Source organism: Chlorocebus sabaeus, chromosome 24, assembly GCF_047675955.1.
Source record: "Chlorocebus sabaeus isolate Y175 chromosome 24, mChlSab1.0.hap1, whole genome shotgun sequence".
NCBI classification, from domain to species: Eukaryota; Metazoa; Chordata; class Mammalia; order Primates; family Cercopithecidae; genus Chlorocebus; species Chlorocebus sabaeus.
In genome coordinates this window covers 57,825,733-57,853,148 of record NC_132927.1, presented here as the reverse complement: position 1 = coordinate 57,853,148, position 27,416 = coordinate 57,825,733, and the positions used below count along the sequence as shown (strand labels likewise).

General features: G+C 40.2%; 1 protein-coding gene across 2 annotated transcripts in view; it reads left to right on the top strand.

The window, feature by feature from the left end:
• SEL1L (SEL1L adaptor subunit of SYVN1 ubiquitin ligase) overlaps positions 1-27,416 on the top strand; it is a 69,843-nt gene that overhangs the window by 10,592 nt on the left and 31,835 nt on the right. The window contains exons 4-5 of one of the 2 annotated variants that reach the window (XM_073011232.1): positions 25,002-25,106; positions 26,862-26,967. In XM_073011232.1, coding sequence (XP_072867333.1) covers positions 25,002-25,106; positions 26,862-26,967 — 211 coding nt within the window. Of the gene's footprint in view, positions 1-24,938; positions 25,107-26,861; positions 26,968-27,416 lie in introns of both variants that reach the window. The other variant, XM_007987496.3, reaches the window with a different exon arrangement.

Genomic DNA, 27,416 nt, shown 5'->3' with positions numbered 1-27,416 from the left:
CAATGGGGTTTTCTAAATATACAATCGTGTTATCTGCAAACAGGGACAATTTGACTTCCTCTTTTCCTGATTGAATACCCTTTATTTCTTTCTGCTGCCTGATTGCCCTGGCCAGAACTTCCAGTGCTATGTTGAATAGGAGTGGTGAGAGAGGGCATCCCTGTCTTGTGCCAGTTTTCAAGGGAATGCTTCCAGTTTTTGCCCATTCAGTATGATATTGGCTGTGGGTTTGTCATAAATCACTGTTATTATTTTGAGATACGTTCCATCAGTACCTAATTTATTGAGAGTTTTTAGCATGAAGGTTGTTGAAATTTGTCAAAGGCCTTTTCTGCATCTATTGAGATTATCATGTGGTTTTTGTCTTTGGTTCTGTTTATATGATGGATTACGTTGATTGATTTGCATATGTTGAACCAGCCTTGCATCCCAGGGATGAAGCCCACTTGATCATGGTGAATAAGCTTTTCGATGTGCTCCTGGATTCGGTTGGCCAGTATTTTATTGAGGATTTTTGCATCGATGTTCATTACGGATATTGGTCTAAAATTCTTTTTTTGTTGTGTCTCTGCCAGGCTTTGGTATCAGGATGATGCTGGCCTCAAAATGAGTTACGGAGGATTCCCTCTTTTTCTGTTGATTGGAGTGGTTTCAGAAGGAATGGTACCAGCTCCTCTTTGTACCTCTGGTAGAATTCGGCTTTGAATCCATCTGGTCCTGGGCTTTTTTAGGTTGGTAGGCTATTATTGCCTCAATTTCAGAGCCTGTTATTGGTCTATTCAGGGACTCAACTTCTTCCTGGTTTAGTCTTGGGAGGGTGTATGTGTCCAGGAATTTATCCATTTCTTCTAGGTTTTCTAGTTTATTTGCATAGAGGTGTTTATAGTATTCTCTGATGGTAGTTTGTATTTCCGTGATGTCAGTGGTGATATCCCCTTTATCATTTTTTTATTGCATCTATTTGATTCTTCTCTCTTTTCTTCTTTATTAGTCTTGCTAGTGGTCTATCAATTTTGTTGATCTTTTCAAAAAAACAGCTCTTACTTGGATTCATTGATTTTTTTGAAGGGTTTTTTGTGTCTCTATCTCCTTCAGTTCTGCTCTGATCTTAGTTATTTCTTGCCTTCTGCTAGCTTTTGAATTTGTTTGCTCTTTCTTCTCTAGTTCTTTTAATTGTGATGTTAGGGTGTCAGTTTTAGATCTTTCCTGCTTTCTCTTGTGGGCATTTAGTGCTATAAATTTCCCTCTACATACTGCTTTAAATGTGTCCCAGAGATTCTTCTGTGTTGTGTCTTTGTTCTCATTGGTGTCAAAGAATATCTTTATTTCTGCCTTCATTTCGTTATGTACCCAGTAGTCATTCAGGAGCAGGTTGTTCCTGATGAAAACTACAATTTCCATGTAGTTAAGCGGTTTTGAGTGAGTTTCTTAATCCTGAGTTCTAGTTTGATTGCACTGTGGTCTGAGAGACAGTTTGTTATAATTTCTGTTCTTTTACATTTGCTGAGGAGTGCTTTACTTCCAGCTATGTGGTCAATTTTGGAATAAGTGCAGTGTGGTGCTGAGAAGAACGTATATTCTGTTGGTTTGGGGTGGAGAGTTCTGTAGATGTCTATATGGTCCACTTGGTGCAGAGCTGAGTTTAATTCCTGGATATCCTTGTTAACTTTCTGTGTCATTGATCTGTCTAATGTTGACAGTGGGATGTTAAAGTCTCTATTATTATTGTGTGGTGGTCTAAGTCTCTTTGTAAGTCTCTAAGGACTTGCTTTATGAATCTTGGTGCTCCTGTATTGGGTATATATATATTTAGGATAGTTAGCTCTTCTTGTTGAATTGATCCCTTTACCATTATGTAATGGCCTTCTCTGTCTCTTCTGATCTTTGTTGGTTTAAAGTCTGTTTTATCAGAGACTAGTATTGCAACCCCTGCTTTTTTTGTTTGTTTGTTTTCCATTTGCTTGGTAGATCTTCCTCCATCCCTTTATTTAGAGCCTATGTGTGTCTCTGCATGTGAGCTGCATCTCCTGAATACAGCACACTGATGGGCCTTAACTCTTTATCCAATTTGCCAGTGTCTTTTAATTGGAGCATTTAGCCCGTTTACATTTAAGGTTAATATTGTTATGTGTGAATTTGATCCTGTCATTATGATGTTAGCTGGTTATTTTGCTCGTTAGTTGATGCAGTTTCTTCCTAGCATCGATGGTCTTTACAATTTGGCATGTTTTTGCAGTCGCTGGTACTGATTGTTCCTTTCCATATTTAGTGCTTCCTTCAGGAGCTCTCGTAAGGCAGGCCTGGTGGTGACAAAATCTCTAAGCATTTGCTTATCTGTAAAGGATTTTATTTCTCCTTCACTTATGAAGCTTAGTTTGGCTGGATATGAAGTTCTGGGTTGAAAATTCTTTTCTTTAAGAATGTTGAATATTGGTCCCCACTGTCTTCTGACTTGTAGAGTTTCTGCTAAGAGATCCGCTGTTAGTCTGATGGGCTTCCCTTTGTGGGTAACCCGACCTTTCTCTCTGGCTACCCTTAACGTTTTTTCCTTCATTTTAACTTTGGTGAAACTGACAATTATGTGTCTTGGAGTTGCTCATGTCGAGGAGTTTCTTTGTGGTGTTCTCTGTATTTCCTGAATTTGAACGTTGGCCTGCCTTGCTAGGTTTGGGAAGTTCTCCTGGATAATATCCTGCAGAGTGTTTTCCAACTTGGTTCCATTCTCCCCATCACTTTCAGGTACACCAATCAGATGTAGATTTGGTCTTTTCACATAGTCTCATATTTCTTGGAGGCTTTGTCTTTTTACTCTCTTTTCTCTAAACTTTTCGCTTCATTTCATTCATTCGATCTTCAATCACCGATACCCTGTCTTCCAGTTGATCAGATTGGCTACTGAAGCTTGTGCATGTGTCACAGAGTTCTCATGCCATGGTTTTTAGCTCCATCATGTCATTTAAGGTCTTCTCTCCAGTGGTTATTCTAGTTAGCCATTCGTCTAATCTGTTTTCAAGGTTTTTAGCTTCTTTGCAATGGGTTCAAACATCCTCCTTTAGCTTAGAGAAGTTTGTTATTATTGATCACCTGAAGCCTTCTTCTCTCAACTCGTCAAAGTCATTCTCCGTCCAGCTTTGTTCTGTTGCTGGCGAGGGGCTGCGTTCCTTTGGAGGAGAAGAGGCACTCTGATTTTCAGAATTTTCAGCTTTTCTGCTCTGGTTTCCTCCCAGTTTTTGTGGTTTTATCTCCCTTTGATCTTTGGTGATGGTGATGTACAGGTGAGCTTTTGGTGTGGATATCCTTTCTGTTTGTTAGTTTTCCTTCTAACAGTCAGGACCCTCAGCTGCAGGTCTGTTGGAGTTTGCTGGAGGTCCACTCCAGACCCTGTGTGCCTGGGTATCACCAGCAGAGGCTGCAGAACAGCAAATATTGCAGAACAGCAAATGTTGCTGTCTGATCATTCCTCTGGAAGCTTCGTCTCAGAGGGGCACCCGGCCATATGAGGTGTCAGTCGGCCCCTACTGGGAGGTGCCTCCCAGTTAGGCTACTCAGGGGTCAGGGACCCACTTGAGGAGGCAGTCTGTCCGTTCTCAGATCTCAAACTCCATGCTGGGAGAACCACTACTCTCTTCAAAGCTGTCAGACAGGACGTTTAAGTCAGCAGAAGTTTCTGCTGCCTTTTGTTCAGCTATGCCCTGCTCCCAGAGGTGGATTCTACAGAGGTAGGTAGGCTTCCTTGAGCTGTGGTGGGCTCCACCCAGTTCAAGCTTCCAGGCTGCTTTGTTTACTTACTCAAGCCTCAGCAATAGCGGGCGCCCCTCCCCCAGCCTCACTGCTGCCTTGCAGTTCGATCTCAGACCGCTGTGCTAGCAATGAGGGAGGCTCCATGGGCTAGGATCCTCCAAGCCAGGCACGGGATATAATCTCCTGGTGTGCCATTTGCTAAGACCATTGGAAAAGCACAGTATTAGGGTGGGAGTGACCCCTTTTTCCAGGTGCCATCTGTCACAGCTTCCCTTGGCTAGGAAAGGGAATTCCCCGACCCCTTGTGCTTCACGAGTGAGGTGATGCCTCGCCCTGCTTCGGCTCATGGTCCATGGGCTGCACCCACTGTCTTGCACCCACTGTCCGACAAGCCCCAGTGAGATGAACCCCGTACCTCAGTTAGAAATGCAGAAATCACCCGTCTTCTGCGTCACTCACGCTGGGAGCTGTAGACTGGAGCTGTTCCTATTCGGCCATCTTGGAACCTCCCCCTAGAATTTTTTTTTTACTACAAATGTACCATTCTCATGAATAGAAAAACTATTTTTAAAAAATTAAAAGTACCTGAATCCCATCAACTAGAAATAACAGCTACTCACATCGTGGAGAATATTCTCTCAGGATTTTTTTAGGTGTATGAATAATTTTAAGAAAAGTAAATTGAGTCAAAATGTGTATTCTATGTTGCAGCCTGCATTTTGCACTTAACAGTTTACCATAAACGTTTTTCCATGTCATTTAGCTATTTTGCAATTTGATAGTTAATGACTATAAATAATTTTATATGTAAATATACGGTACCATAAACCAAAACGTTTATGTTATGCTGGGAGATCATTTTAGATGTATCTTTGTGCGTATCTGTGAAAATTTCCTTAGAATTCTTAAAAGTATATTTGCTGAATTGGATGTAAAAGTTTAAAAGACAGTTGATACACATTGTTAAATTGTTCTTCAGAAAAGTAATTCTGTTTACTTCGTTTGAAAATACCTCAGCGAAGTGTGCATTACCATTTTAAAATTTTTACTAAATATTATAATTTAATTCATTCTTCATTTTTTAATTAGGGATTTTTTTTTTTTTTTTTTTTAGTTTCTATATTTTTAGAGACATGGTCTCACTCTGTCATCCAGGCTGGAGTGCAGTGGCACAGTCATAGCTCACCATAGCCTCGAACTCAGGTGATCTCCCACTTTGGCCTCCCAAAGTGCTGGGATTACAGGCATGAGACACTGCAGCAAGCCTGGGAAATTTTTAAACATGCATAAAAGTAAAGGGTAAAATGACCCCCCTTACCACCCCTCACTCAGCTTCAATAGACATCATTCTGCTGGTCTTTTCATCTTTACTGCCATACCCACATTTCCCTCTTTTTTCTTTCCTAGAATATTTTAAGGCAAATTCCACCTGTGCTTTTACCTCTCTCTCTCTCTCTCTCTCTAGGAAGAATTTTCTTTTCAGCAAAATCATAGAATTAGCCATTACTCCTTTATTACCTAATACCCAGACTGTTTAATTTTTCAAGTTTCTTCAAGCGTCAGTTTACAATTTATTTGTTTGAATTCATTTCCAAGCTAAGACCTAGGTTTCTCTTAATCTGTTGCTGATCTCCCTCCCTTGTTGTTTTTCTTTTTTTTTTGAGACAGAGTCTCGCACTGTTGCCCAGTCTGGAGTGCAATGGCACGATCTTGGCTCATTGCAGCCTCTGCCTCCCGGGTTCAAGAGATTCTCCTGCCTCGGCCTCCTGAGTAACTGGGATACCAGGCGCATGCCACCATGCCCAGCTAATTTTTTTGCATTTTTAGTAGAGATGAGGTTTCACCATGTTGGTCAGGCTGGTCTCAAACTCCTAACCTTAAGTGATCTTCCCACTTTGGCCTCCCACAGTGCTGGGATTACAGGCCTGAGCCACGGCACCCAGCCCCTCCTTTGTTTTTAAGTTAATTTTATTTGCTAAAGAAATATGCAGTGTCCTTTGTGCTATATGGTTTCTCACGTTTTGGATCTAGCTAGTCATGTCCTTGTAACATCATTGAGCTTGTTCCATTATCTGCTGTTTATTCTATAAACTGGGAGTTAGTTCTAGAGACATGGGTAGATTTGGTTCTGTCTTTTTATTGAGAGTATTTCATAGGTAGGTGGTGGTGTGTACTTTCTGTTGCATTACGTCGAGAGACATGTAGTATCTGACTTTTCCATTTTTACTGATGTTAAGATTAATCAGCGAGGTCAGGTGATACCAGTCTGATCTCACCATTCTAAAGTTCCTCATTGATCTTTTGCCTAGAGATTTTGGCAGCCGTTTATGTTTATTGCCTGAATCTTTTATTTATTAGGGGTTGCAAAATGGTGACTTTCTAATTCTACCATTCCTCCTGCATTTGTTACCTAGGATTCTTTTATAAAGAATTTTCTTTCATCAAGTCTTTGATTGCCCTGAAATATAGTCTCATCCAGAGAAAGCTAGATAAACTCTTGATTATTTCCTTTGAACTGTTTCAAAATGAAAATTTGGTGCCCAAGCAATCTCCAAAAGAGACTAATGAGTATGTTTTTGTTTGTATTTGTTTTGCTTTGTATTTGAGCATTGTAAGGATATAGGAAAAACCAAACGAAGGTGTGTTTTTCTTTCTCTTTCTCAATGAGTTAACACTTCTGGCACTAGATCTATTGTGGGTGTTTCCCCACATACCAAGTAAGCAATCAGTTATACAGAGGATTCTCCAGCAGAAACCAGCAGGATGTCTACCAATTTAATTCCATTCTGACACTACCTGGAGATAGCATTAGATCTCACAAGTTGAAGGCTCAGTCTCACAAGACCAGTCCCCACTCCTTGAGATGCCAATCATAAGCCCCGGGTTGTCTGTGCTTCTGACAGACTGGCTATAAATCAGGATTCCCACAACCCCCTTCTTGGGTTCAGTTAATTTGCTAGCACTTAGGACTCTGGGAAGCATGATAAATGGGTAAATGTAAATATGAATTTACATTTATTATAAAGGATATTACAAAGGATAGAGACGAAAAGCCAGATGGAAGAGAGGCATAGGGCAAGGTATGGGAGAAGGGCTGCCGAGCTTCCATGCCCTCTCTGATCTGACCATGCCACCCACCCTCCAGGAATCTCCATGTGCTCAGCTTTCCAGAACTCAAGCTTTCCAGAACTGGGAGTGCTCAAACTCCCAGAACTCAGCTATTTGGGGTTTTTATGTAAGCTTTGTTATGCAAGCATAATTGATTAAATCACTGGGCATTGATTTATTAGCTCAACTTTTAGCTCCTCTGCCCTTCTGAGGTTGGGCGGTGGGACCGTAAATGCTAACCCTCTAATGTAATGGTTGGTTTCCCTGGCAACCAAGTCCTATCCCAAGGCTTTCTAGGAGCCTCCAGCCACCAGTTATCTCATTATCATACAGAAGACATTCTAATCACTCAAGAGATTCCAGGGATTTTAAGAGCTATATTTCTGGAAATGGGATGAAGATCAAATATTTTTTCGCAATATCACAAGCATCATTATAAATTCATGGATTCTTATATATAGTCAGCCCTCTGTATCCATGGATTCAACCAAATATTTGAAAATATTTGGAAAAAATGGGTGGTTGCAGCTGTGTACTGAACATGTCCACAGTTTTTGTTCCTGTCATTATTCCCTGAACAATGTAGTATAACTATTTACATAGCATTTCCATTATATTAGGTGTTAGAAGTAGTCTAGGGATGATGTAAAGTATACGGGAGGATTGCCTAGGTTATATGCAAGCACTACATCATTTTATCTAAACAGTTTGAGCACTCATGGATTTTGGTACCACCAGGCCAGGTCCTGGACCCAGTCCTCCAGTGATACTGAGGGACAGTCATGTGTCACTTAACAATGGGGATGCATTCTGATAAATGCATCACTAATTTTATCATTATGCAAACAGAGTATCCTTACACATAGCTAGCTATTGTAGCCTATTATGTACCTCGGCTATATGTTATAGCCTATTGCCACTAGGCTACAAACTTCCATAGCTTGTTATGGTATTGAATACCGTACTCAGTTGTAACACAGTAATAGTTTATAAACTTTTATATTTTCATTTATAAATTTTTTAGCTTTTTGACTATTTTGTAGTAACACTTAAAATACAAACACATTGTACAGCTATACAGAAATATTTTCTTTATACATTATCCTTATTCTATAAGCTTTTTTCTATTTTTTAATTTTTTTTTTAAAACGTTTTTGTTAAAAACTAAGACAAATATACACATTAGCCTATGCCTACACAGGGTCAGGATCATCAATATCACTGTCTTCCGCCTCCACATCTTGTCGCACTGGAAGGTCTTCAGGGCCATTAACAGGCATGGAACTGTCATCTCCTATGATAACGATGCCTATACTTCCTGAAGGACCCACCTAATGCTGTTGTACAGTTAACTTTTTTTTTTTAAATAAGTAGGAGTACATGCTAAAATAAGGGTGAAAAATACAGTAAGCATGTAGACCAGTAGCATAGTTGTTTATTATCACTATCAAGTGTTAAGTGCCATACATAATTGTATTACTATATTTTTATACAACTGGAAGTGCAATAGGTTTATTCACACTAATTTCACTACAAAAACATGAGTAATGGATTGTGCTACAATATTATAATGACTAGGACATGACTAGGTGATAGGAATTTTTCAGCTTCATTATAATCTTATGAGACCACCATGGTATCCACAGTCTGTCTTTGACCAGGGAGTCATGATGTGTCTGTCACATGATTGTATTTGTGTTCATTGCAATCATTCTTTTTTGTTGATTGCTCAGAATTTTCCATTTTTGGCTGTTGGTAGTCATTCCTTTGTCTTTTTGACTAGATCCTGGTGATCTTTCGTAACTTTTTTTTCCAGGAAGAACAAGGATGTCCTAAACTCATTTTGTACATTTCTCGACATAGAAGTGAATGTCAGCTATTTCTCCAAGGAACCCAAATCGCTTTTAATGGGTTAGATACTATAAGCTCCAGTGATCTGCATTGCTAAATTGTCATTACTTATAGGCCTTTTTGGTGCGTTGGGTTAGGAAATGTATCTTTCATACCAATAACTTCCAGTTCAAATTAAATATTACAGGCAAGATAACAAAAATCAGATTGACATATTGAACTTATAAGGATCAGAGATCCTAACCTACTATCAAGCTTGGCAAATATTTTCAAAGATAAAATTATCGTAAGACACAAGCAGGGTGTAGAGAAGTCTGTGGCTACCAGAGCTGCTCTCAGGTCCTTTCTTTCCTCAATTAGACTGTGCTCGAGCCCAGAGTTCAACACTGGAGGCCTCTAAGTAATGCCTATAGAGTGTCAATTCCACGAAAGAAAGCTGTTTCCAACATGAGACATCACCGGTTTCTTCTCTGATAATTACATAGTGTATGTGATATTTTCTAGAGAGTCATGCCTGCCTACATCCCAGGTTTTTGTATAATGAGCAATGTAGACAGATCAAGTTCATCCTGCTGAAGCATTTCATAAGTAAGGACTCTTCCGATAGTAAATACCTTCAGTGTGTTTGCCACAGGTCTGTCTTTACCATATTTCTAAGGGGATTTGATGATGCTTAGAGAGAGGTATCTGCTCGCTCTGTTTTGGGCCAGTGAGAAGAAAGAACAGATTACAGGTCTGCTGCGAGCCTTACCACCTCATCAAGGTTTTTGCTTATTTTGTGTTATTTCCTTTCACTGGTGCTGAAAATCTTAGTACCTAATGACATTAATGTTACTTTTTTTTTAATAAATATGTATATATAGTTTCAAAATAACAGTGGCCCTTCCCACTAACTGGGGGACCACAGAATGCAGCCCAAGAATCCTTTATGGTCCTTCTTATCCTCAGTATATATTTTGCTAGGGATTTATAATAATACAGTGTTTTAAAATCACTAATAATTCTCTGGTTCTATCAGCAACTTTATAAACATTCAGATTAGTTTGTATCAGTTTGTTTTCACTTTTCAATAATGATTTAGACTTGTTTTTAATTTATTCTTAATACAAGAAAAGGCTTATGTACTTATGCACATATAATATATAACATAAATTGCATATGTATGGCTGTGTACAGTTCCAGCTACACTAGAACTGGGTTATGTGACAGCTGCTTTGAAACTTTTGCCCTTTGTCAGCCTCTCAATCTTGTTGCTACCATATGAACCTTTCTCAAACTCAAATTTGACCCTGTAACTCCCCTGTTTACAGGCCTCTATTACCTCCCTGTTTGCCTGGGAGACGAAGTATGCAGTCCTTAGCATGATTCACAGAGCCTTCGGTTTACCCCTCCCCTAAGCAGCCTTTTCCAGCAATACAAAACTCTTCTCTGTTCTTCAAATACAACATACAGTTCATGCCTCTGGGCCTTTGTACAGGTTCTCCTCACTGCTTAGGATGCCTTCCTCATTCCCTTGCCCAAATCCACTGTCAAATTTCTGTTCATTCTTAAAAATAAACGTAGGTTTCTCCTTTCTGAAGTGGTTCCTGAACCACCCAAGGATAGTGTTTACTATATGTACGAGCTTCCAATCGGGCCTTCCTCCTTTTGCTCTTTTCCCCCACTATCAGTTCCCTAACAGCAGCCAGACTGAGCCTTCTCCCTGCTCAGAAACCTCCTTTGGCTTCCTGTCCTACTCAAAATAAAATCCAAACTTCTTCTGTTAACAAGGCCTGACATCAGGCACCTCCTGTCTCTTTAACTTCTGCCACTTCCCTTTATGTGACTCCCACCATACTTGTCCTCTTGCTGTTTCTTGAACATTTCACACTTATTCCCAATTGTGTTGAGGAACCCCAAGACCACACCCTCAGGTGCAGTAATTGGGTAGGAAGTGTTCCTAGTAAATCTATGCTGACTCCAAGGACTCAGCATAGAGTTGTGTTCACACGTATAAGTTGTCATAGTGGAAGACTAGAAGGCAAAATCAGCAAAGGAAAAGCATGAAATGAAGTGTAGGGGAAACCAGATGTAAGCTTTCAAGGGTCCTCTCTCAGAGGAGTCACACAGGGAGTGCTTACATCTGGCAGCAACAAGTTAAGATAACACATGTGAAATGTTTTCTACCCGGGTAGCTTATTAGAGACCTAGAGTTTTTATTGGGGGCTGGTTAAGTTGGCGGTCTCTTCCTGGCATGTACCAGACTTGCAGAAGGAAAGCAAGTGTTCAGCATAAATCGTATTGTTTGTATAGTTTGGGTGAGCCACTCTTATCCGTAGGATGGTAGGAACTCTCCAGCAATCTAAATTTCCAGATGCCAACCAAGGGCCAACCTTGTAAGCCGACCTTCTCAGAGAGAGAAGTTTATGTCTCTTTTGTTAACTCTTCTCTGCACAGTCTACTCTCTAGGTCTTTGGCCAAGGCATGTTTACAGCAGAGTTACCAATAAGACCCAGTTAGTAGTAAGTAGGAAGACCAGCCTGCAGTATTGATTTAGGAGGCCTGGACTTAGCCAGATAAAGAATTCCCATTTATCATAATGGTCTATCTTAGAAAAACAATAGGCTTCCTCTCGGCCTACCTTTTTGAAAACACATTTTACCTATTATTTGTTTTTTTACATGGTCTTAAGTTTCTGTGTTAACTGTTTGTTTGTTGTTTTTTTTTTTAAATCAGGCACAGCACAACTGTAGCCTAGTAAGTGGAAGCTGACCTAAAAGCTTTCCAGGGCTGAGTCAGTCTCATGAGAGTCAGAGTACACGAAGTTCAGTCCCAGGCCAGGCGCGGTGGTTCATGCCTGTAATCCCAGCACTTTGGGAGGCCGAGGCAGGCGGATCAGTTGAGGTTAGGAGTTCAAGACTAGCCTGGCCAATATTGTAAAACGCCATCTCTACTGAGAACATAAAAAAATTAGCCTAGTATAGTGTGAGAATCGCTTGAGCCTGGGAGACAGAGGCTGCAGTGAACTGAGATTATGCCACTGCACTCCAGCTTGGGCGACCGAGTAAGACTGTCTCAAAAAAAAAAAAAGTTCAGTCCCAGAGGGTACACATGGTAACCCTGGAAGCAAACCATCAATTACAGATACTCTGTTTCCAAAACTCAAAAGAGTTCAAATTCCAGTCCTCCCACTGGCAGCAAAAAGCAAAGAAGCTGTGTGCCACTAACACGTTTCCTTTTTTTTTTGCAGCTTCCCCTGATCAGGATTATTCCTCTGGTATTTATAAAATTATAAGTGTTTAACATTTTATATTAATTTTTACAATACATCTGGATGCAATAGCCACAAAATATAAAGCCATTTTTAAATTTTTCTTCCTTTTTTTTTTTTTTCCTACTGCAGTTTACTTAGCCTCCTAGCAGTAAATTCAGTGTTTGCACTGTTAACATTACAGCTGCCAGGGAAGATCCTGGAATGCAGTGGAGGAAGGGAGGCGGGGGAGGATATTATAGCAAGAGCAGCAGCCAGGCTGAAAAAAAACTGCTGGATTGTTACCTCCCCCAGTTTTTTTGTTTGTTTGTTTTCTGGTTTATCCAAAATTTTGTTCCAGACCAGATTTAACTTTTTAAAGAGAGCAGTTCAAACTTGTAACATTTTTGGTTTGGCCCATCCTTGGGAATTTGGGGGTCCTTTCTCCTTCCATCTAGAGGAGAGAACAAAAACCACAGGCTGCACTACACTGCCTTTTCCCTCATTTTAGCCAGCATGCCTAAAAGCAGTCAGGGGCATCCAGCAAGCCAGCTTTCCTGGAGCTGGATCTATCACTTTCAGATTCTGTGGCTCTCACAACGTATAGCAGCTCAGCTACTGCTTCATACCGTGGATGACTGCGTAACCACTCAGGCCCCAAAGATTCATCATATTCTGCCCTTTATCCTTCCTCTTCTCAAACAGCACTTTCACCATATATCAGTGAGTCAGGGTCATTCTAGCAAATCCCACTTCTGATGCATCTGTGTCAGAGATCCCTAGACCATCCCCAGGTTTAATGATTTGGTAGGGGGATTTGACATATAGTTGCCTTCACAGCTATTATTTATTACAGCAAAAAGGGGCAAAGCAAAATCAGCAAAGGTGCAAGGTACATGGGGGGAAGTCTGGAGGAAACAAGGTAGAAGCTTCCAAGGGTCCTCTCCCACAGAACTTATGCAGGATGCACTTAATTCCCCCAGCAGCAAATTGTAACACGTGTGAAATGTTGTCTACCAGGGAGGCTCATTAGAGACCCACTGCCTGGAGTTTTTATTGAAAACTAGTTTCTAATCACCCTCTACTAGCATGTACCAAAACTGTAGAATCCCAGAAGAAAAATGGGTATTGAGAGTAAACCACGGGTTTGTATGGTTTGGGCTCCGTGAGTCACTTTTATAAGTTAGAATGGTGGTGTGCCCGGAATTTGTTCCTTCTAATGCCCAGACTTCAGGGTTAATTCCTTACTCAAGCAGGGGACAACAAATGGGTAACTTGTTCCCCATATTCATGTAGACAGTAGCTCCAACTTTGAATACTATATCCCTCCCTAATAAGGGCATGGGACTTTCAGGAGTAACAAAGGTATGTGAAAAGAGCAGAGTCTCCCAATTACAACTGAGGAGGTGGGAGAGATACCTGGTTACAGGCTGTCCCAGGATTCCTCAGTTGGTAACAGACCTTGAGGACGGTTGTCTGGGACAGGAGATTAACATTGAGAAGGCTGCACCAGTGTCCAGGAGGAAGTCAGTTTCCTGGCCCTCAATGGTTAAACGTACCTGGGGCTCACTGAGGGTGATGACATGAGCTGGCGCTTGCCCCAGGCACCCTCAGTCCTGTTGTTGGATCATCTGGTTGAGTGCTTCTGGCCCAGGGAACCTTTGTCCTCTGGGGCAGTGCACCTTCCAGTGATTGCCTCGGCATAGTGGACATGGGCAAGGGGACAGCTTGTTTCTCATTGGACAATCTTTTATAAAGTGTCCTTGCACACCACACTGACAACAAGCCCCACCAGGTGACTGGCCTGCTCCATTTTCTGTCCTCTTTGAACCACCAAGGTTGGTTTGAGGGCCATGACCAAGGCTGCAGCCTTTCTCTGGTCTCACTTTTCCTTTTTGGCCTGTTCCTCTTGGTCCCTATTATAGGACACCAAGGTTGCCAGGTTTAATAATGCCTCCAGATTTTGTTCAGGGCCAGGGCTCACTTTTGGAGCTTTCTTCTGGTATCTGCGGCCGATTGGGTAATGAACTTACCCTTTAGAATCAGTTGACCCTTAAGTGAGTCAGGTGACGGGGGAGTATATTCTCTTAAGGCCTCCCATAGCCTCTCAAGGAAGGCAGAAGGATTTTCTTCCTTTCCCTGAGTTATGGTGGACATAATTGAATAATTCATGGGCTTTTTCCTAATTCTCCTTAGTCCTTCTAGAACACAGGTCAGTAGATGTTTACGACTCCAGTCCCCATGATCTGAATGTAGATCCCAGTGGGGATCCATAATGGGGACGGCTTGCTGACCGGTAGGGAATTTGTCCCTTTCTTCGGCTGTCAGTCTGCCATTTACTTGACTAAGATACCAGGTATCTCCAAACTCTCAGGCTGTAGCTAAAGCCGCATTGTTTTCTTTAAAGGCCAGGGTTTGACCTAACAAGAGCATGACATCTCTCCAAGTGAGAGTGAAGGTTTACCCGAGACCCTGTAGGACATCTGTATACCTGTCAGGATCATCCGAAAGCCTCCCCAGGTCTGCGTTGATCTGCTTTAAATCAGAGAGGGAGAAGGGGACATGTACCCAGCTTGGGCCAAATTCCCCTCCCCTACAGCTTGAAGGGGACATAACCGATAGCCTAGGGGCTTTTGTGGTCCTTTGGAGATTTCTTTGCTTGTTTCCTTCTGGACAAGGGGAATTAGAGGAGTCTTATCATTAATAGGAAGGGGAGCTATAGGGAGGCTAGGATATGGAGGTAAGCTCAGAGGTCCTCCTGTGGGATGTAAATTGCAAGCTTTGCATAGTTGTGGATTCTCCTTCAATGAAAAGAAAGCTTGGACATAAGGTATTTCACTCCATTTGCCTTCCCTCTTACAGAAAAGTCAAGCTGCAGGATAGTAGTATAATTCATACTTCCCTCAGGTGGCCATTTTTCCCCATCAGAGAGAATACTGGGGCCAGGCCATAGTGCAGAAAAAAATGAGCCGCCTCTTTTTCAGGGTTTGTGGGTCAAATTGGTCCCAATGGCTTAGGATGCATTTCATGGGTGAGCCTGTTGATGCCTGTTTCCCATCTGAAAGACCAAACTGCCCGTGGTTTTGGGTTGGTTCTCTCCCTGTCCAGGAACCCGCAACGGTCCCTGGAGCCTGCTGATCGGAATAGTTGAGCTCATCGACACAGCAGCAGAAACACTAGTTTTCCTCCTAGACCACAAAAAGGACTAAGGAAGGTCAGATTTAGTGGCCTTTACCAATGCATTCTCGAAAACCTGCACCCTTGCCTGTACTCCTAGACTACAAAGAGGACCGAGAAAAATCAGATTTAATGACCCTTACTGACGCAGTCTCGAAAACCTTTTAGAGTCCTAAGCATTCTCCTGTTAGTATTGGGACTTTACCCATATCCTATAAAGATATTATGCCCCAAAACTGAAGTGGGGCATACCCTAAGTGAGGGGAAGGATCTCCAGAGTTGGAAGAGTGATGCCTTTTGTCCTCACTTGAATCAGAAGGATATCATTTCTGAGGCTCCCCATATCCTAGCTTCAGGAATAGCTTTTGTTAGGCCCGCTAGCCTGAGGAGGGATCCTAAAATTCCAGATAAGATAGTGCCCCGCCCCGACTGGGCTTTGGACAAAAATTGTGTGTCTCTGACTAGTGAGCCCAGGTGCCTAAAGAAGGGAATAGAGTCCTGGAGTATATACTAGAAATCATTCTTATAGGAGAAACTAGAAAAGCACCAGAGATAGGGAGTGGTTTTTAGAAGCAGGACTAGCCTCAGAGAAGAGAGGCGAGAGGAAGTTTGTCTGACAAGCATTAGGACCCAGGAGGCAAGGGTCAGGTTAGATAGGATAGATGGGTGAGTCTCACTTGGGCAACGTGACTTTGAGAGTTCCACTCATGGCCACAAGGTCAACCAACTTGTTGTCCAGACCCCGGAACTGAATGGCTTTCCTCTCTGTCCACCTTCGGCTCAGCCCAGAAGTACAGGGAAAGCAGAAGCTGGTTCCAGGCAAACCAACACTCCCAACTCCGAAGAGTTGGGGGTTGTTAGAGAGCTCTTTCCCAGAAAGCCTGACACCCATGTCTTTAGTCCAGTGGCCACGCTAGTCGCTTTTAACTGACCGACAGGTGCCGGTATTTAGTGCCCGAATTCTAAGGAAAAATAGGACAGAATAGCAAGCGAAAGGGGTCTGATGGTACTCACTGCTTGGTGATTGTCCCTTCATGGTTACCAAAATGTGTCCAGAATTTATTCCTTCTTAGTCTCGCTGACTTCAGGAATGAAGCCACAGACCCTCGCAGTGAGTGTTACAGTTCTTAAAGGTGGCGTGTCTGGAGTCGTTTATTCCTCCCAGTGGGTTCATGGTCTCACTGACTTCAGGAGTGACACCACAGACCTTTGCAGTGAGTGTTACAGCTCATAAAGGTAGCGCAGACCCAAAGAGTGAGCAGCAGCAAGATTTATTGTGAAGAGCAAAAGAACAAAGTTTCCACAGTGTGGAAGGGGACCCAAGCGGGTTGCTGCTGCTGGCTCAGGTAACCAGCTTTTATTCCCTTATTTGGCCCCGCCCACATCCTGCTGGTTGGTCCATTTTACGAAGAGTTGATTGGTCTGTTTTTACAGAGTGCTGATTGGTGCATTTACAAACCTTTAGCTAGACACAGCGCTGATTGGTGCATTTTTACAGAGTACTGATTGGTATGTTTACAAACCTTTAGTTAGACACAGAGCACTGGTTGGTGTGTTTACAATCCTTTAGCTAGACAGAAAAGTTCTCTAAGTCCCCACCCTACCCAGAAGCCCAGCTGACTTCACCTCTCAGTGGGAACCCTTCCAAAATCTAAGTTCCTTGATGGCAACTGACAGCCACGTCATAAGCAGTCTTTCAAAGGATAACTAGTTAGACTTGCTGTGCTAACTATTTTCTGCATATCATCTCAGTAAAAATGGCCATCATAAGGAGAATGATTACTTTGTGGTATTGCCTGTTATAGAATACTCAGCCATTTTAAAAGGAGCATGTTTTCTTGTAAATAAGAAAATCCGTCAGACAGTGGCAAAACCAGAGGTTTATTTGGCTCATGTAAGTAGAACACAGGTAGGCAGTTCAGGACTTGTGCCATCAGAGACTCCAGCTCTCCCTTTCTTCTGTTCAGCTCCTCAAGTAGACTGGCTTCATCTTCATGTTTGTTCCATGTGGTCAAATCTGATAGTGGCTGCACCTTTGGGGCCTGGGTCCTCAGGAAGAAATGTTGCCTGCATCAGAAAAGCAGAAGCATTTTCGGAAGACACTAGGAGAATTCTGAAACTGTCATCTGGGGAAGTGGTTCAGAATCGGTAATGAGGCAGTCTGCGCTGTCTGCCACCTACAAGATTGTCAATGATATGTTAAGCAAAAAAATGTCCTATTGAAAAGTAGTTCAGTTAGTATGATCTTGTATTAGTCACAGTTCTCCAGAGAAACAGAACCAAAGGCCATTTGCTTGGAGAATTTCTTCTTTATAGGGTTCAGTCTTCTTTCTACTCAGTCCTTCAACTGATTGGGCGACATCCACCCACATCATGGAGGATAATCTGCTTTATTCAGAGTCCACCAATTTAAATATTAATTTCATCCAAAAATCACCTTCATAGAAACATCCAAAACAATGATATACTGAATATCTGGGCACTATGGCCCAGCCAGGTTGACACACAAAATTAACCATCCCAAATCCTTTATGTGAAAATAAGCCATTTGTAAAAATAAGTTTGCAACTGAAAAAGGTCCAGAACTTTTTTCACTAACTGTCATTACCTCTAGACAGAAATAACTTGAAGTGATAGGTAAAGATAACTGTCATTTTTCTTTAATTTTGTATACTTTCTTACTGTTTGTCTCTGCAGTAAACACATCCTTATAGCCTTTAAAAAGAAAAATAGAGTAATTGGCATCTTGGTCTATTTTAAATGGCACAAAAGGAACTGAGTTTAAACTGACTACATCTTGCTTAAAATTAGGTTCTGCAGCAAGTTGTTGAGCAATAGAATGATTTCTACTTCATTGTTGCTTAAGTGGGGATGGCAGGGAAGGAACGACCTTTATCCTAGCAATCAGATTAAACAGAAGATAGAAGACATAGGCAGTTGCCTGCAGCAGGTCCTGACTTTCATGAAAAGACTTTTTTTGTTATTGTTGTTTCTTTGGTTTGATTTGGTTTTACAAGAAAATTATTTGTGCAAGGAAACTCCTTTAGGAGACCATCCTTGTAGATCCCAGCCACACCACAGCTTTGAAAACCCACCTGTCTTTAAAAGCCATTGTTTAGAGAAACCCACTGTTCTCAAATAGCAGCTTTCCTGAGCAAGTTTTACTCTGGATGGTTTTTGACAGTGCCTGTCACCTGATTAATATGAAGTTTGCCACTTTATTCTGGTCACATGGGCCAGTTATTGGGCTTCTTTCTCTTTGTGTTTTAAAATGATTAGTTGCTTCTCATAGAAAGAGCTGAACTTTGTATGAACCCTGATCTTAACATTTTGTTCATTCTACATATGAATACATCTTCTGAAAAATGCATTGTAATCTATAAAACAGTGGCTTTCTTCGTATAGTGTGTGTTTATTTACAAAGATAGTTTCTAGACCTTATTTAGCAGTTTTCAACTTTTGATGAAAGCAGTCTGTAGCAAATTACGTACTATTGATATTTTCCCCAAAATATTACTATAGCATTTTCCTAGACAACAGTAAAATACTGCCCATATCATTTGTCCTGTATCATTTACTTTAAATCAAGTACTTTGTTTCCTTTAAACCGTATGTACTGGTGCTTTGTTCTTAGTCCTTGGGAGATTTTTTTTTGGTGACAATCGTTTGCTTGATTGAGCTTTTATTTCAGTGTTTACCAAAATTGATGAACACTATGACAGTTGTCTGGAGGTTGGTAGCTTTTTAACATTAAATAATTGTTTCTCAGCTATCTTTGACTACAGGTATATTTGATTCATATGCTACTTAGTACTCTATGTTTGGAAGTATCAGATTGCTTCAGAGAAACAGCATGATTAAATGGGTAATTTTCTTATTTAAAGATCACCCATGTAAACTGTAAAAGTTCTTAAAATGAGAAACTTGTAAAGCTAAATTATTTGTGTTTATCTGTATAGATCAAGAAATTAACTTTTAGGTTTTTGTTCTGATTTTACAATTGAAAGTGCGAAAAAGATGTGCTTATATTCCCCTAGCCTTTAATATATATATAGAGAGAGAGAGATCAGCATTCTAGCCATGTTTACCTTTTTTATCTCTTGGATTCTTTCCTTCAGTGTTCAAGCATCAAGCATATTGTAATATCTTATCTGTTAAAAACAAAAATCTTATGTTCCTTAGTCCCCCTCCAGCTACCATCCCACTCCTCTACTCCCATTTGTAGCATAATTCTTTGAAAGGGTTCTCTTTAATCACTGATTTCGCTTTCTCTCTTCCTGTTCTCTAATCCAGCTCCAGCAAGACTTGAGCCTTCTCCAGACTACTAAATCTACTCTTTTCCACCAGTCACATTCTAATTGCTGAATACCTGGTTGGTTCCTGGTCCTCATCTTAACCCCTCACTAGTATCGTTCTTTTCCCTGAAGATACTTTCTTCACTTGGCTGCTGATTCCTGAGAATTTGTCTGATGGTGAAACCGAGCTTGCCTCAGGACTCAGCCTTTGATCCTCTTCCCCACCCCACCCCCTCCCCCCCCGCCCCCTCCACTACTCTCTAGGGACCTTTAAATCCTTCCATGTTGACAATGCCCCGGTTTTCATTTAATGGCTGCCCCATAGTGTATTTCCCAGTTTCCTATCAGTAGATCTTTGAGTTCATTTGGTTTTATGTTTTTAAAATTAGGATACTGTACAAGTACTCTCTTGCACATAATCTCTTTGTGTGTTTTTGGGAGCTTTTTTTTAAGTAAACATCCTAGAAGTAGAAAAGCTGGATCTAAAGATATGGACCTTTACATTCTAATAGGTATTACCAAATGCCCCTCTTGAAGAGATTGTATTAATATATTCACTTGCTGCGATTACAGGCATGAGCCATTGTCACCGTGCCTGACTGTCAGACACTGTCTTCATACTCATTTACCCATCTTCTGGCCAACACTGAATATTTTCAGTTCTGTTTTGCTTTTTGCTTTTTCTTACTTTCTTGACTGATTTTAATTGACTTTGCAAGAGCAGATTTCTACCAGTTGAAGTGTAAAGCATTCTGTTCAGTATTACAATAAGTTCTGTACTATAAATATCTTACTCTTGAGGTCCAAATAGATTGGGATACTGTGTCACTAATTGTAGAGCCAAAATATGATTCATTATTTAGAAAATGTGAATTTTACATGAAGCTGCAGAACTGAGAACCCATTTTTCCCTTTCATGGTGTCAGATTTGATTACTGGTTATCGCTAATTTAAATTGCATAACCTGTCAGCTTCATTATACCGGAGCAGTGATTGCCTTGTTTTTAAAATTGACACTGTTCTTGTGGAGGTTTTTAAAAGGATGGCTTTGAAATTATTGCAGAATTTCTCCATAGAAAGAAAATTAACTGAAATTAAAACTATTGTGAGGAGTTTCTGTTTGAGATAATCAATTTGAAACTAGGGAGTCCCAACCAATAACTTTTGGAAGATTTTAAAACAGGTTTAAAAGGTAATAACACTTTCCATATTGTGATTTCCCTTGGAGAAGGTAGCTGAGAGAAACAAATTTTCATTGTAGTAACTCACTAATGAATTATTTTGACAGGTTGCAGTTTTGACTAAATTGAAGCAAGTGCCTCCTGAGGTTTCTTCCTGCTTATGTCAGTGCTGAATCAGCAGTAGATGAAAACCTTTTGTTGTCAAAAAATTTTTTACTCTCTCCGGTTTCTTTTCTGTCATATAGTTCATCACATGAAAAGGAATTATTTCATATATTTGAAATACTTAGAAAATATAAGTTTTGGCAAACTAGAATTCCTATGATAAGCTATTCGTTTTTAAGACAAAGATTTCTATTATCATAGAAGTATTCTTATAAACCGTCATTTGCTATTTAATTTGAAATTCAGGTTTACAAACTGCAGTTCTACAGACACTTTCTCAGCTCACTGCAGCCTCCGCCTCCCAGGTTCAAGGGATCCTCCTGCCTTAGCCTCCCAAGTAGCTGAGACCACAGGTGTCTACTGCCACGCCCAGCTAATTTTTTGAATTTTTAGTATTTTTTTAAATTTTGCCCAGGCTGGTCTCAAACTCCTGGGTTCAAGTGATCCGCTCACCTCAACCTCCCAAAAAGCTGGGATTACAGGCATGAGCCACCATGCCTGACTCTCAGACACTTTCTAAAGCAGCAGCAGGTTTGGATCTAGTAGCAGTGTATCGGGATGTCCTTTCCAAATTCTGTAGTCAGAATGACTCTTCTGAAGTTGTTACTAAAGGATTCCTTGCCTATACATTGCATTAGAGATCCCTTTTTTTTTTTTTTTTTATACTTTAAGTTGTAGGGTACATGTGCACAATGTGCAGGTTTGTTACATATGTATACTTGTGCATGTTGGTGTGCTGCACCCATCAACTCGTCAGCACCCATCAACTCATCATTTACATCAGGTATAACTCCCAGTGCCATCGCTCCCCCCTCCCCCGTCCCCATAATAGGCCCCAGTGTGTGATGTTCCCCTTCCCGAGTCCAAGTGATCTCATTGTTCAATTCCCACCTATGAGTGAGAACATGCGGTGTCTGGTTTTCTGTTCTTGCGATAGTTTGCTGAGAATGATGGTTTCCAGCTGCATCCATGTCCCTACAAAGGACATGAACTCATCCTTTTTTATGGCTGCATAGTATTCCATGGTGTATATGTGCCACATTTTCTTAATCCAATCTGTCACTGATGGACATTTGGGTTGATTCCAAGTCTTTGCTATTGTGGATAGTGCTGCAGTAAGCATACGTGTGCATATGTCTTTATAGCAGCATGACTTATAATCCTTTGGGTATATACCCAGTAATGGGATGGCTGGGTCAAGTGGTATTTCTAGTTCTAGATCCTTGAGGAATCACCATACTGTTTTCCATAATGGTTGAACTAGTTTACAATCCCACCAACAGTGTAAAAGTGTTCCTATTTCTCCACATCCTCTCCAGCACCTGTTGTTTCCTGACTTTTTAATGATTGCCATTCTAACTGGTGTGAGATGGTATCTCATTGTGGTTTTGATTTGCATTTCTCTGATGGCCAGTGATGACGAGCATTTTTTCATGTGTCTGTTGGCTGTATGCATGTCTTCTTTTGAGAAGTGTCTGTTCATATCCTTTGCCCACTTTTTGATGGGGTTGTTTGTTTGTTTTCTTGTAAATTTGTTTGAGTTCTTTGTAGGTTCTGGGTATTAGCCCTTTGTCAGATGAGTAGATTCCAAAACTTTTCTCCCATTCTGTAGGTTGCCTGTTGACTCTGATGGTAGTTTATTTTGCTGTGCAGAAGCTCTTTAGTTTAATTAGATCCCATTTGTCAATTTTGGCTTTTGTTGCCATTGCTTTTGGTGTTTTAGACATGAAGTCCTTGCCCATGTCTATGTCCTGAATGGTATTACCTAGGTTTTCTTCTAGGGTTTTTATGGTATTAGGTCTAACATTTTAAATCTCTAATCCATCTTGAATTAATTTTCGTATAAGGAGTAAGGAAAGGATCCAGTTTCAGCTTTCTACTTATGGCTAGCCAATTTTCCCAGCACCATTTATTAAATAGGGAATCCTTTCCCCATTTCTTGTTTTTGTCAGGTTTGTCAAAGATCAGATGGCTGTAGATGTGTGGTATTATTTCTGAGGACTCTGTTCTGTTCCATTGACCTATATCTCTGTTTTGGTACCAGTACCATACTGTTTTGGTTTCTGTAGCCTTGTAGTATAGTTTGAAGTCAGGTAGCATGATCCCTCCAGCTTTAAAACATAGACAAAGCAAAGGTAAAAAAGTTATTTGCCTCTTATTACCAGGATGAGTGACATTTACTTGGTGTAAACCATTTGAAATTCATTTTGTGTCTCATAGCTTATTGAAAATATTTTTTAAATTAGTATAGTAGGATATGCATTTTTTTACACTGGAAAGAAAGAAGGGATACTTTCTAGCCTTCAGAGCAGGGGTGCCCATAATAATAATAGCAGCTGTCATCTCTTGGACTCTTATTACCTAAAGTGATAGGCACCATAATGAATCCTTTACATGTATTATCTCAGTCATTCTTTGCAAACAACTCAATGCAATAAGGACTGTTATTCCTATTTGGAGATAAGGAAGTTATCGCTAAGTAATCTTAAGAGATTAAATAATTTGCTCCAAGCACACAGCTAATAAGTGGTAGGATTTGCATCAAATGTTCTGACTCCAGAACCTAGACCCTTCATCACCGAGCTCTGCTACCCAATTAAATTCTCCATGTAAAAGCGACCAGTGGAAGTTGACATGGGCTCATACCTACTGTGTATGGTTTTAGGCTTAATCCTGGACCTCTGGTGTTCTCATATACATCTCATGCAGCATTCTTATGCATACCCTTGAATTCAACTATTATCTGTGTACTGGAGAATTTTTTTTTTTTTAATCTATGACTGAAACATGCCTAAAACATTTTCACTTGTGATTTTTTGTTTTTGCTGTTGTTTTTTGTGGGATTTTTTTTTTGTTTGTTGTTTGTTTGTTTGTTTAGTAGCCACCTTGAATATAGCAGTACCTACCCGGTAACCTACTCCTCCTTTAGAATTCTGTATCTTATTAAGGGCAACCATGTATGTTCCCTTAAAGCATCTGGGTGTCTTCCTCGACTCAACTTTCCTCTTATCCACACATCTAGAAAGTGGTACCATATCTACCTCCTTAACATCACTTGAGTACATCCACATCTTCCATTCCATTCCCCTCTCTGGGCTACCAGTGCCTCTCAGACTATTGTTACAACCTTTAAACTGGTCACCTTACATCCAGCCTTACTTTTTACATACTTTCCACTCTTTTAACAAAATGTGAGCATGTCACTCCTACGCAAAACTTTTCAGTGAGTTTCCGTTGTTCTCAGGATAAAAGTTCGAACTCCTTATTAAGACTTGTAAAGTTTTCCCCAGCCTGGCTTCCTCATGCAGCTTTAGCCTCTTCTCTTGTCCACTTTGCCACTCATTGATTTTTGTCACCTTAGCACCTGTTAGAGTACTCCTACCCACCCCACCCCCGAGCCTTTCATTCACTGCTACTCCTGCACGCCCTTGAGGTTCAGTTGAAACCTCAGTTCCTGAGAGGGGAGGCTTTCCTTTCCATAGCATCCATCACACATTTGCTTAATATCTCCCTTCCTGGCTAGGCAGTAAGTTGTGTGTAGCAGAGACCTCTGATCCACCTCATTTCTAGCACCTAGCATAATTTCCAACACCTAAGAGATACTCAGAAATAATTTATAGAATAAATTACAGATGCAGTCTCTACCCTTTACAAGCTCAAAGTCCAATGAGAACCAGAGTATGGTAAAGAAGTAACTTCCATACATGGGATAAGTACTGTAATAAAATGCCACAGGATTGCAGAGGAGTGTGTGAGTGGTTAACTTTGCCTTGGGGGGAGCATTTTCCCTATATAACTCTGTATTACTGAAGAAATTGACTTCTGGCATTCAGAAACAAGGAGAGCTTTGCTGAGCAGTAGAATTGATTCACTTGCATTTTGCCTATTTTTTGTGCTTGCTTTTTGGGCGGGAGTTTTACAGTAGACTTTTAATATTCTAAGGTTATATATCAGGAACTTCAGAAAGTCTAACCTAGACACAGATGCTAAGTAATCAGCTAGCCATGCTCACTAAATTAACTAAACCAAGTCCTCCCTAATGAAAATCTTTGCTAGCCCTTTTATGTTCCCAATTACAAATCAAGCATCATGAATCTTTGCTTCAAATTCTAACAGCCAAAATTGATGGCATTGAATCATGAATACCAGAGGTGTTGTTCATGTTGAGATTTTTATTTCTTGTCATTCCAGCTTTGACTGCCATTGAAGGCACAGCACATGGGGAGCCCTGCCACTTCCCTTTTCTTTTCCTAGATAAGGAATATGATGAATGTACATCAGATGGGAGGGAAGATGGCAGACTGTGGTGTGCTACAACCTATGACTACAAAGCAGATGAAAAGTGGGGCTTTTGTGAAAGTAAGTATTGCTCAGTAGGAGGCAGATCTGCATTGCTTTATGTCTAGGGCAATGTTTATAAGGCCTTTTTCTAGTCATCCTTTTCCACATTGGTCAGAAATGGCCAACATTGCTAATGTCGTTATAGCCTTAAAGAGTGGACTTAAGAGTGGGAAGCATATGGTGTATTTAGTTTCAGGCTGTGTCATTCAAGTCACACTCACGTTTTTTTTGGAGAAGGTTTTCCATTGGTATACACAGGTTGTTTTGTTAAACCCTTCAGGCTGGTAAATTAACATAAAACTTTTGGGGGACAGTAAAGGAAACTGGGCCATTATGGAGAAGATTAATAGTGATTAGAAGAAAAATAAATAACTTTTAAAAAATACTTAGGGTGAAATATGCTATGCCAGGGTAACATTTGACAAATACAGTATATTTAACCATCTTTAGTGTTAATGTCATAAAGATGGGGACCTCTAAGGAAAGCTATGTTCAGGAAAAACTTTCTAACTATGAAAAAACAACAGAAAATCTTGAACATAACCCATTAAATACCAATTTTTTTAAAAAAATGGCTTTTACAGAGTATTTGGGCAATCCTAAAAGAGCAAGCACATCAAATATAGTGCATCTTTAGATGTAGGCCAGTGTGACTGGGTACTCCAGTTAATGCACCAGAATTTTTTTATATTATAAGAAGAATTTGCTTCTGTTTCTATAAATACTGGTTCTAATGAAATATGTTTCTTTTGATGAGTTCTTACAGTAGCAAAATAACTTTTGAAAAATCTTTAACAGTTCTGTGATTTTCAGTGTTATATGATTTTGAAAAATTGGTGAACTTAAACATTAAATCAGTTTCTATATTTAATAAAAATCAATTTTTTACTAATTTGTATTATATAGTTAATCAAATATTTTATCCTCATAAAGATATACAGTATTTCCAATAGAGCTGAAGTGTCCTTTGGATATAACAGCATTTTTCTGACTACTGTGTTCTAATGTCCGGACCTTATTTTAGCTGACCTTGGCATATTGTATTAGTCCATTCTCACACTGCTATAAGGAAATACCTGAGACTGGGAAATTTATTAAGAAAGGAGGCTTAATTGGCTCACGGTTCTGCAAGCTGTACAGGAAACATGATGCTGGCATCTGCTTGGCTTCTGGGGAGGCCTTGGGAAACTTCCATGTGAGATGCAGCCATCTCATATGGTGGGAGCAGGAGCGAGAGAGATGGTGAGGAGCAAGGTGCCACATACTTTTAAATGACCAGATCTCGTGAGAACTTAACTATCACAAGAACAGCACCAAGGGGATGGTGCTAAACCATTCATGAGAAACCATCCCTATGATTAAGTCACCTCTCACCAGGCCCCACCTCCAACACTGGGGATTACAGTTCAGTGTGAGATTTGGTGGGGACACTGATCCAAACCATATCACATATAATCTGAAATTTTAGTTGAATTATATTTTTAAAAGTTAGCATTTCTAACAGAAAAGTACCCTCTAAGAGTAGCTTGGTATTGGTATTTCTATAAGAAAGTGATTTCAATGAATTTTTTATATATATATATATATTTTTTTTAAGTTTTATCTTGTGTCATGTAAAGGCCACACATAAGCGTTTTTAGGATCGTATTTGAGAATAGTGAAAGATCATTCATTACGTTTGTATGACTGCCCAAAAGAAAGAATAAATACTTATGGTTGATAATTGGTGTAGAATTAAAATCCATTTAAATGCATGTGACATTTTGTTTTTAGCTGAAGAAGAGGCTGCTAAGAGACGGCAGATGCAGGAAGCAGAAATGATGTATCAAACTGGAATGAAAATCCTTAATGGAAGCAATAAGAAAAGCCAAAAAAGAGAGTAGGTAGCACTGCTAAGTCCACTTTTTCCCCAAGACAGGCCATTACTGAGACAAATAGCAACTACATTATTTAAAAAATGGACTACCAGAGACACAGAAGATTTTTTTAAGTTCCATTACAAGAAAACGTAATATGACTTGCGGGCATTAGTAGCATTGCTTTTACCACACTTTAGTTTGTTAAAGGTAAAATTGTTACACATACTGATTACAGTAACAGTGAGTAAAATGGCAATGATTGACTCAAGTTGTAGTAGTTTCTAAGAACCAAGAATGCATATACTATTTGTAATTCAAAATGACATAAAACAAAAAGAATTGTTGTCAAGTACGTTTTTTTGGTTTTGCTTTGTAATATTTGACTGGAATTTAGGAATTTGTGCTTGGGAAAAAAACAGAACAAGTGATTATCTCGTAACATCTTATGTCCTTTTAATTTCAGCTGACA